The sequence below is a fragment of the Zingiber officinale genome, chromosome 4A (assembly GCF_018446385.1).
Source record: "Zingiber officinale cultivar Zhangliang chromosome 4A, Zo_v1.1, whole genome shotgun sequence".
Taxonomy (NCBI): domain Eukaryota; kingdom Viridiplantae; phylum Streptophyta; class Magnoliopsida; order Zingiberales; family Zingiberaceae; genus Zingiber; species Zingiber officinale.
This window is the reverse complement of record NC_055992.1, coordinates 36,585,504-36,597,735: the sequence shown is the minus strand read 5'-3', so window position 1 is coordinate 36,597,735 and position 12,232 is coordinate 36,585,504. Positions and strand designations below refer to the sequence as shown.

Genomic DNA, 12,232 nt, shown 5'->3' with positions numbered 1-12,232 from the left:
ATCCCACAAATATATGAGCAACCAAATAATAGTGGAACAGTAAAATAAATACAATATGAAGGCGATGACGTGCCTTGGCCCCTGGGGGGGGGGGGGGCGCCTTAGGATAGGTGGGTGAGCTGATTGAGTCGTCGTGACCTTGAATAGTAGATAAATGTCCACCAGGCGAGTAGCTGGCTTCGGTGGCTCGAAGCCAGGCGCGATATGGATCCGCAAGGGGACGCACGGTCCGACTACAGCCTCGGCTCGCAAGCCGGCATACAACAGCGACACGAAGGCTGAACACTCCCTCGGCTCGCGGGTCAGAATATAATAGCGGCACAAAGGCCGAACACACTCTCGACTCGCAGGCCGGAATATAGGCATAGTACGATACCTGAGCCCTCGGACGGTGACTGCTTGGAGGGTGACGACGGTGGCGCCTGCTGGGAACGACTGTGGTGGTCATAGGAGGTGTAGTCGGCGGCTGGAGGTGGCATCGGGTGCTGGGGTCGGCGGAGGCGGCGACAGCAGCTGTCGGCGACAATGACAGCCCCTGGAGTCGACTGCGATGGTGGTGGCGATGGCCTCAAGAGGCTAAGGCGGTGCCTGTCGGGGACGGCGGCGCGCGCTGGCGGCAACGGCGTGTGCTGATGGTGGCTGCAGGAAACGACAGCTGTAGTCGCCGAAGGCGGAAGCAGTGGTCGTCGGGGGTGGTGGTGCGCACGGGCGGCAGCGGCGCGTGGTTGGTGATAGCGGTGGTGGTGCCCCTCGTCGCCGTCCACCAGGTCTGTCGGACGGTGCCGTGAGGAGAAAGAAGAAGGAGGGTTGCGGTCGGCGTCGCGAGGAGGAGAAGAAAAGAGTGGTCACCGACGCTGGCGAGGAGCGAGAGGGGGAGAAGCTGCCCCCGTCTCTGCTCAGGTTAGCGACGGCTGCTCCCAACGAACCCAGCCCCCCCCCCTTCTTTTTCCGTGAACAGTGTTTATAAGCACAAAAAACTCTAAAGCCTTATCCTCTAAAATGATGAAAATGCCCCCTTCCCTCTCCTTAATTCCCCTCATGCCCTAAACTACATCCGGATTAATTACATTACAAATTTGATTACATTACAAGCTCTATTACATTACACTCAACCAAACGTAGCATAAAAATAAAATAAAATTAGTATAACTTTATATATATATATATATATATATAGAGTTATGTTATCCTGCGCGACGCGCACAGTGCGCGCTGCGCAGGAAATCAGTATTTTTTTTCTTTTTAATTTTTTAAAAAAATTTTGAATTAAAAAAATTCAAAATCAAAATAATTGATATTCATTATTTATTATTATTATTATTTTAAAATTTTGAATTAAAAAAAAATAATTAAAATATTTTTTAAGATTTTATTTTAGAGTTCATGCATCCCAATTGGGTTATAATTTTTAAATTATTTTTTTTTAAAATTTTACCTCTAGGATTTAGACATCTCAATTGGATTATAATGTTTAGTAAAAAAGAAAAATTAAAAATAAAATATATTTAAATATTTATGGAGTATTATAATAGGTTTAGGGGATATATTTATATATTAATAATTTATATATAGAAAAATTGATTTTTTTAATTCAAAATTTTTTTAAAAATTAAATAGAAAAAATTTACTGATTTCCTACAGACACGCAGGATAACATAACTATATATATATATATATATATATATATATATATATATATATAATTTTAACTTAATACTTTATATATAATTTTAACTTAATACTAACCGAACTTCTAATATATGTATTTTAAAAGTTGACCCTATAAAAAAAAATTATCAATCATCAAGTGCCGATAAATTATTAGTCCAATATTCTTAGATGAATCGGCTATTAAAAAAAAATATTTGTTAATTTATCAAAACTGTAATTCAATTCTTAAATGTCTGTAAAAACGGAGGACTCTGCACCATTACCTGAAGCATGGTAGATGATGACGTTGTTCCTTGTATTTCATCATTAATTGATACTTCATTTCCTCCATGCAAAGGATCAATTTTTAGATGCAATTGTAGACTAGCAATACAGAAGGTTTTAGATTGAAATAAACAAACAAACAAAAACACCTACGGATTCAATTTGTAGAATTCAAGATATATGGTGGCAATTACAAGTTTGATCGTGAAATCTGATGCTAAAATATGATGCTAACAAGTGTTCAGTAACTAAAGCGAAGGATGCTCGCGTTAGTAATTGCTCAAGCGTGATTCACATCTATAAGATGAAATAATTTGTGGCACTTGAAAGAAAGAAGCAGGCAAGCCATCAATACTCTGGCAACTTAATGTTATTCCTTTGCTTCTGGTTGAGACACTTGTTTCCGATTAGCCTGTCGTATGGACCGTGGAACAAATGCAAAGCCACGAGCATGACGATGGCCAAAGCTTATGCTTGAAGGGGAAGAGTCAGAAGTGCTCAGCTTTGATACAGCAGCAATAAGATCATTCACACTCTCCTCGACTTCCATTTCTGTTTCCCTCTGCTCGGTATTAGTTAGCTTACGGGGTCGATACTTTGGGGAAACTCGTTTCGACTTTGTTGTATCGATCTCCATGTCAGTATCCTTTGATGCTTCCTTTGAATGGCTAGCATGCCTGCGCTGATATCTATGACGCTGGTGCTTGGAAGGATGAGCTTTCTTGTAAAATTCAAATGAAGTAGGAAATTTGTGTTTGTCGACCAGATGTTGTTGTCTGCTCTTGTAGCTCTTCAACTTCACTCCACATCTGTCGACCAGGCATTCATACTGGTTCACACACACATATCATAACCTCAAACAAAGTCATATAAATGGGAACGGAAGCATCAAGCAAATTCATCACAAGAAGAAGATGACCCAATGACAGTAAGTTTGATATGGTTCCAAAAAAGAGAAGAAATTTCAGAAGGGAAAGAAGACCGACTAAAGAAGTTTCAACATCTATTCGAAAGACGAAGGATAATGGAAAAGAGACAACCTGTAGATTGCAATCAACAGAGACTGATAAAACTATTGCAAATAAAAATGGATTGTGATTACCAAAATCTACTCAGCAAAGAATATTGGGAAAAGACTAAATTCTAGTCAATTTACTTAAGAGAGATGAAGTAAAAATTCAGTATTGACTTAAAGAGAAGAAAGAAGTAGGAAAAAACATACAATAGCTAATTTGATCTTAAACCATGCACAATATACCAAAAGATAAAGGTGAAACAAAGGATTTGTCGGTAAGATGACATGATGCAAAAAGGAGAAAAGACTACTTCTAGTCATTTTACTCAAGAGACATGAAGTAAAAAATTCAGCATCAACTTAAAGAGAAGAAAGTAGGAAAACGCATACAAACTAATCTCATCTTAAATCATGTACAAATACCAAATGATAAAGGTGAAATAAAGAATTTGTTGGTAAGTCAACATGATGCACAAAAAGGAAAGGAGAAAAGAAGGCTAGGATGAAGACAGATAAATGCTTTATATTTGTATTTTTAAAGTAAACTCACCGTTTTTACTATCTTCACATTTTTCAAGGATTTTTTTTTTTTGTTTTGCTTTAAAAGATCTAACCCACTTGTGATTGCACTTTAACATATTAAAATTGGCCCTCTAGAATCCCTTTGCGCTTAGACTTGAGACGCTACTAACCTAGGCTAGGACATGAATCAACCTTCATGACCTTTAAAGGGCATCACACCAGCAAAGTAGAAAAAGCAATTGAACCATCTGGAAGCCATCCGATAAAGAAAAGAAATTGCACAAAGAAGAGGTATTTTCTAAGAAAGAACAAAAGATTTCGGGTCAAAATATAAGCAGCTAGACCATGTGAAGTCAAGAGACAATTTAACCCAGCCATGCATGCAATTCAACAATTCAAGAGGTTCCATGTTTCTGATCACGATCATATATGAATGATCATGGCGATTCCAATCTATGGGTCTAGTTCCCTCCTATGGGTTCTACGGCCATAAGATCTATCGATTATATATATACAATTACAAATTGAACCAAATCCACATTATTTTGGAAAAAAAAATTAAGAGCCATAGATGTCTTTTATTTTAGGAGCCTGCAATGACTTTTTATTAATGGGAGCTGTATTTGCCATTTCGAGTTAAAATATACCAAGTCATACAGCTAGACCTGTAGACCATGTGAAGTCAATAAGGAAATACTTAACCTACACTTACAATTCAAGAGGTTCCATGTTCCTGATCATGATCATGTATGAATGGTCACAGTGATTCCAATCTACGGGATTCGACAGCCATAAGATCTAAAGATTATATGTATACAATTACAAATTTAACCAAATTCCCATTAATTTGAGAAAAAAAAAATCTAAGAACCATAGATGTCTTTTATTTAAAGAGCCCGTAACGATTTTTTATTAATGGGAGCTTTATTTGCCATTTGGAAAATAGAAAAATAAACGAATTTGCCAAGGTAACAACCGAATAATTATATCCATTAATACAAGGGACAATGGAGAATTAAAAAAAATGGCATTGGAACTTCTATGAATGAGAAATGATCAGCTGTTAGCAGTTTGAAATAAGGAGAGTCATTTAATAATGCCTTTGGTTATTGATTCATAACATAGAGACCAAGCACAACCATAAAGCCAAAAATAAGATATGTGAGATGCCAAAGAGAGAGAAATTCTTAGCAACACAGAAAAAAATATAGTAATAAAGTGACCATAATCAATCTATAACCAATTTTCTTAATCTTAAATTGTTGCTTATTATTATTGATGATAAAAGACAATGGTAGCATCCCAAGGACACCTGCTTGATGTTTTTTTCCTTTCTATCCAGGGGTTACTAAATGATAAATATAACAGAAAGACTATTAGAAAGAAGTTTACCATTGGAAAACCACGTGAAACTTTGGCTTGGAAGAAGGAATCATGGGCTTCAGAGACATGTATATTTAGCAACCGTGATGTAGGAAATACTCTAGAGCAAACTGAACACGAAGCAGTATGACGAGTATGGTAGTGATCTTCGAAGTCCTCTAGAAAATTCAATCGAGCAGCACAACCAGCAATAGGGCAAAATACAAGTCTGCAATTGATAATTGATGATATTAAAAAGCTTATCACAGCACCATAAAGCAAATAAGACTTGAATTGTGAAAATAAAATTCTGCACAATATTTTCTTTATTACATTTCAAGAAAGTAAGGTGGCATATGTCCTCCCAAAGTTTTTGTTCTATGATTAAAAAACAATTCGGAGTCAACATCAAAAGGTCTAGAATAGATAAAGATAATGCTAGAAATTATTCCAATCAAATCCTATCTCCTTATATTTTAAAAAGAAAAGAAGTGATAGTGCATGAGTCATCATATACACAATAACAACGCAGAATTGCATTGGTTCAGGACAGTCATCTTCTTCCTTTAATACGCCTTGTCAAGTCTCACATTCTCAATTGACAAAGCTGGGATCTTCATATACTTCCGCCTTAGGATTTGACACAAGTTCAAATACACAAGATTTGACATGGATTCAAATATAAGATTTGGTATGGACTCAGACACAGAATTTGACATAAACTCAGAAATTATACATTGGAGCTAATGACAGGTTGAGCAAGAATCCAACCCAGATTATAAGAATGAGGTACAATTCTAATTCTTCATTAAAAGTTGAAATTGAATCTCATGTAGGTGATGAGGACCTAAATCTTCACACTGCTATTAAGAAAGGAACTAGAGAGTGAGCAAAACCATCTTTATATACTCTTGTGAACTTCCCATCTTTTTAACATTTCTCAGCATCACATAAGCCTTCTTGGTTAACCTAAAGGCCATTGTAATCCCTACCACCTTATCTGAGGCATTTTCCAATGAGAAACGGAAACAAGCAACAAATGAAGAAATAAAGGCATTAGAGAGAACAAAACATAGGAATTAGTGAAGTTGCTAGAAGGAAAGAAATCTACGGTGTGTAAATGGGTCTATACAGTGAAATATAGAGCAGATGGATAATGGGTCTATACAGTGAAATATAGAGCAGATGGATTAATAGAGAGGTATAAGGCAAGGCTAGTAACCAAGGGTTGTACTCAAACTTATGAGATTGATTATCTATTGCAAAAATGAATACCGTCAAAATTCTACTCATTGGCAGCTAATTATAGCTTGAGAGTTACAACAGTTTACTATCAAGAATGCATTTTTGCACGGAGAACTAGAGAATTTATATGGAAGTCCCATCAGGATATTAATTTGGATGCTCGTACTATATAAATTGAAGAAAGTCTTATATGGATTTAAGTAATCACCGTAAGTATATCGTATCATGTCATGTCAATACAATTTCAATACTTTTTTAAATATAAAATATATTAATTAAAAAGATAATTTTATTAATATTTGATTGCTATAGATGATTGCTTTGAGACAGTTTTGAAATGTTGAATGTTGAGTTCAATTTTTGATTTTATCTCATGAAATATTTTATGCTTACTGAGTAAAAATCGATTTAGGGTTAGCTGAAATCCAAGGTCCACCAAGAAAACATGGAAGAATCAAATAGGTTTAAACTGAATTTAATTTGAATTTATTTTGATCAATCTAAAATTAAACCAAATTTATATATATAATAATTTAATTCTACAATAGTAATATAATTTAAAATGTTAGAAATTATATTATATTTAATTTTTTATTTTTTCTAAAAATAGGTCTCTTGCATTTTAAAGAGGTCTTTTTTTCTCTTTGTTTATCTCGTGAACGGATGGAGGAAAAAAATAATCATCCTTTAAAAGATTTTTTTTCTCTATTTACCTCATGGACGGATGAAGGTAGGAAAAAAATTAACCATCCTTGAAGAGGATAAGAGGTTGTTTCTCTCTATTTACCCTTGGATAGATGAAGGAAAAAAAATTAACAATGGAGGGGAAAAAATCAATGGATGAAAGAGAAAAAAAATTAACAGAGAGAAAGGAATTCAAATTAACTATGTAAAAATTTAAATATTGGAAATAGGGAGAAAAAGAAGAAAGGAAAAGGAAAAAATGGCCAGTCACAGCGGCTTGCCGCAGCAAGGCTATGGCTAGGCCTGGCTGCCAAAATCTAGCCTCAACGATCTCGCGGAGGCTGCAATGAGGTCGCTACAAGGTCATAGTGGCCTCGTGACTCCAAAGCCAATTGATTTTGTTGTCGATCGGCGGATAAAACAATAAATTCCGTCTATGCCAATCGACATGGCTCAGCATTTTATTCCATGGCTATAATTGTCATGGGGTATTGACGAAACCAAGAAATCATACATTGTTTATTAAACACTCTTCTTCAGGGGAAATCACAACAATACTCTTAATGTATGTTGCTGATATAATAGTGACACAAATTTTGTATAAAGAGAGACAACTTCTAAGTCAATGTTTAGCGAACGAGTTTAAAATCAAAGTATCAAGAAGCTTGAAATACTTTCCTGTGATTAAGGTGGCTTACACTAATCAAGGCAATGTTATCTCCTAACAAAAATATATTGCAGATCTCCTTAAAGAAACAAACAATTCAATATGCAAGCTAGCAAGTACTCTTCAATAGACCCAAATCCAAGACTTGGAATGATAGAAGAAAATATTGTAGTACATGAGGGAATATATCAATGTGTGGAAGGAAACTTATTTGTTGTCTCATACACATGCAAACATAACATACACAAAAAGCGTAATTAGTCAATTCATGAATAAACCAAAGGTAGCATATTTGCATGCAAGTATTTTAGTATCTAAAAGGAACATAAAGGAACATCAAGGAAAGAAAAGGATATACTATTTTGAAATAAAAATGGAAGTTCGATCCTAGAGACCTACACGTATACTCGTTATGCTAGGTTAGTGGTTGACAGGAGGTTAACCATCAGATATTAAACCTTTTTTAGCAGTAACTTCATGAAGTGGAGAAGCAAGTAACAAGATGTGGTAGTACAGTCTAGGTAGAATTCCGAGCAATAATACAAGGTGTGTGAAGTACTTTACTTGAAGATCTTCATAGAAGACTTGGGGATCATGTGGGATGGTATAATGAGATTTTATTATGATAATAAGTTGCAAATAGCATAGCTCATAATCTGGTAAATATGATCGAACGAAGCACACTTCATTAAGGAGAAACTTGAGAGCAAGTTGATAAAGGAAGTAGCTATGTATTTCAAAGTATTGTATCCAAGTTATGAATAATAAACATCTATTCACCAGCTTAAAAGAGTGTGGGAAATCATGGTTTTATAATCATGTATATACCTAAAATTTAGGCAAAAAATATTTCATAAATTATGAGCTTATGATTCCGTAAATTATGGGATATAAAAACGTCAAATTTTTATTGAATAAGTCAATTTATAAAGAGTAAGTCGTAATATCAATTTATAAAAAGGGGCCAGCATGTCATTTTATTAGATAAGTTTTGAGTTAATATAATTTTCAATTTCCGTTAAGTAACATAGAGTGCATCACTATACTCAACCCCCAGATTCATGAAGCTAGAATAAAAATCAAAGAGATTTCCCTGAGAATAGCTAGTTCATGTTAGAGCTGGAATCAATGAGTAATGTTGTGTTAAATGTAGAGTTTCTTTAGATAATTCCACATTGCTTCTACAGTCTTAAGAGGTCGAAGGTTCAAGATGATGTTGGGTTCCACAAATCCAAAAATACATACCATGATTTGAGCATCCTTGACCTCTCACTTGATGTGCTCATCAGTTGCTGCCATCAACATGGCCCCATAAAATGGAATGTCTATGCTGAGTAGTTATGCTATTAAAGCGAATCAAGAAAGCATCATACTTATCTAAAGACATGATGCCAAGAGAACTTGATCAAGGAAAAGTAAGACTAGGGTTGAGCTTCACTTGAGAACAAGAGATATATGAGAATTCAGAATTGAGGCTCTAATATCATGAAAAATTTAGAACATGAGATGCATGAGAATTCAGAATTGAGGAATTGAGGCTCTAATATCATGAAAAAATTTAAAGAGCTTTGAGGAGGAAAAAAAATTAAAATCTTAAAGAGCTTTGAGAAAAAAAAATGTTTAGGAGAATTCTCCTGATATCCCCATCGTACAAGCTGGTTTTTAGCCATTAAAATAGCTAATCTATCGTATACAAATGTGCAAAAGATAGTCTACAACTAGTATATCCTAATTAATAATCTAAAAAGTATACAAATAATAGATTTGCAATCTAAAAAGTTGTATAGTGCATGTAATTTGTTGGATTTAAATGGCCAGCTAATGCATATAACTTGCTGGCTTTACATGGCCAGTTAATGCATAAAATCTACTAGCTTTAAATGACCAGCTAATGCATATAATGTACTAAGGTCACCTAATGCATATAATGTACTAACTTTAAACGGTCACCTAATGCATATAATATGATGGCTTTAAATGGTAATTTGTTGGCAGCTAAAGCATATAATAATGTGCTGGCTTTAGATGACAAACTAATTCCTTTGACAATTCTATTATGGAACCATGAGACTGATTTTATGTGTGAAATTACCAAAGTTGGTTTTTAGCACCTATTCAAAGTATCAGCAATACTACCATAATCTGAATTGACAATATGGTAGCAACCTTTAAGCTCACAATAAGCATACAGATACTCAAGAATTCTATCAGCGCAATAAAAGTATTTATGAACATGGAACTTTATTCTTTGTGTCAGCTAAAACAATGGCATGGATATCTTGGATAATAGTAGACAAAAAAACAGCTGAAAAAGGATTTTCCAAAACAAACAGATATTAACATAATGAACAGTAGTTAATAATGTTCACTAATGAATACTCCAATTGGTTTGGTTGAGGAATTTAGTTCCAAGGTATTAGGTAAAAAATTAATATGTTTCCCTCCTTTCACTTATCTTGCAGGAAAAAAAATGTAATTAGCTAAATGGCAGCATCTATGTTTATATGATGAGCACTGAAAAATAGTGGGCCTCCAAAATAAGATTCCAGAGAAGCATCATATAACAATATCAGCAAAAAGGATTTTATAACATCCATGAACAATGTAGAAGAGTTGTAAGGAGAGAAAGCATACTGGGCTTCAGCAATTTCCATTTTCTGAAGCTGATATCTTTCATCTTCGGTTAGATCTAGTGCTACCTAAAGGATAACAAAAGCAAGAGGCAAACATGTGTAACTACATATAAAAGATAGATCTATTTCCAATTTCCATCTGACAGTATACATTCAGAATGAACATGAAATATAGGAAGTGATAACAGTCGCATCTTAAATCATGGATGAGAATAATTAAATATGCAAGCACAAACTGTAACATATGCAAGGTATAAAAATGATACTGTTGTCAAAGGCTTTCTTATTATCAAAGGGTGGGCTAGTGCAAACTCAATCTAGAACATTGAAAATACAGCAACTGGACAACAACCCTAAATCTCTAAGAGTAACTGAATGTGTGGAACCACACAACTCTAAGTATACATTCTCATAGAGTGGGACTCCTAAAATACCATAACTTACACTAGATTACCCTGAGTGATCACTGTTAGTCTTCTATATTTATTTACTATATATAAATCCTACAGACTCTTTAGTTTAAAGTTGGTTAGTGTGACCTCAGCCTGAATCTTGAAAATACAGCACTGGACATCAACTTCCAAGTGGAGAAACTGTGTGTGTGGAACTACATAACTAAAACTGTAGTTAAACTCATAAAGCAAGACTCCTACAATAAGGAGTAGCATGTGGCAGATACTGTTCCAGTATAGAACTATCAGTTTAAGATGGATCTAATTAAGTTGCGCTATTTTAAATCTAATAATATTGGATCAGAGCAACATATTAGTCTCTGCTATTTTAAGCCTCTGCTATTTTAAGCCAAATATGGAGACATGTGGCAGATTCTGTTCCAGTATAGGACTACAGTTGATAATGTATATGCTTTAAACTATTGCCTACTCAAGAAGTAGCTAAGCTGATGATCTCTACTAATTATAGCTTGACTAATGACTACCACGTCCATTCAAGTCAAGGACGAAGTGGGGTTCCAATATGAAAATTCCAAGTCTATATTTGTTCTCAAGCATTAAAGTTTTTAATCAAAGCTAATGACATGTTTTCCTTAGTTCTTTCTAAAAGGATTTTTCTCAAACGGTTATGTATCAGTCAACATTTCTGGAATTTCTTTTCAGGTGTGGAAAAAGGTCAATGCAAAGAACAACATGGTGAATTAACCTAACTCTGGGTAGGATGCTTATATAGGAAAATGAAGTAACATAAATCTGAACATGGTCAAGTGGCCAGTCATAGGGATTGGGAATCTCAAACTCTAACTGTTACCAGCATAAATACTCGGTCAGATCAAATCAATCAAACTGATTCCTTTAATACCCAACAAAAGTCCTCTTAAAAAAAAGTTCTTGTACAGATCGACGGAGTGGAAGCGGCACGCAGAATAGAAATACAAATGTAGACGATGAAAGATAGAAAGGTTTACTTGCTTGGCTAGGAGTTCGCGTTCGATATTTCCAGCAGCGAAGAAGGAATCGTCAGGTTTGAACCTTCGGCGACAGGCAATCCAACCCCTAAACCCTATGCTGGATCCCTCTTCGCCATTCGATTGGATCTCCATCGAAGCGAGCTCAGAAGGGTTTCGAGTTTGAATATAGGGAAATAGCCATGAGGCTTCACTCTTTAGTTGAGGCGGCCGTGCGGTGAATTAGTTCTGGCGAAATCAAAAATATACATTAAAAAGTCATCTTATCATTTGTTTTTTCTTTTTTTAAAAAAAAACAATTTAATTAAAATAATCATCAAATAAAATTAATTTAAAATTTTAATTTAGTCACTTTGAAAGTCTGATTTCTTTAAAAATATTTATTATTTTATAAATTACTAAATCATATAGTCCAAAGTTATAGAATATCCAAAATTATATAAATAAATTTTAAAATTATCAAACTACATACTCAATTTCATCATATTTATTATACTACAATAATCGATTCGGACACTATTTATTAGTATAGTAATATCATGACCATAGCAATTGATTAAAAACTTTGATTTATATTTAAAAAATAATATTCTTAATATGATGTATAAAAATGATGTTTGAATATATGAATATAATAAAAAAATTAGACGAATGCATAAAACTTAATTTCATATTAATTTCGAGCTTTCTAAGTCCATTAGTCGATTTTGATCAAAATCCATTGATGGACCTAAAGAATTCAGAATAAC

The 12,232-nt window shown here is 34.5% G+C and overlaps 1 protein-coding gene across 1 annotated transcript; it reads right to left on the bottom strand.

The window, feature by feature from the left end:
- Nucleotides 1–2,035: 2,035 nt before the first annotated feature.
- LOC121969817 (zinc finger protein 511-like) lies at nt 2,036–11,710 on the bottom strand. The gene is made up of 4 exons (XM_042520076.1): nt 11,484–11,710; nt 10,065–10,129; nt 4,865–5,063; nt 2,036–2,764 (listed from the first exon to the last, which is right to left on the bottom strand). The coding sequence occupies exons 1-4, from the start codon at nt 11,616–11,618 to the stop codon at nt 2,306–2,308; spliced, it is 858 nt and encodes a 285-aa protein (XP_042376010.1). The 5' UTR covers nt 11,619–11,710; the 3' UTR covers nt 2,036–2,305.
- Between the last annotated feature and the right edge of the window lie 522 nt (nt 11,711–12,232).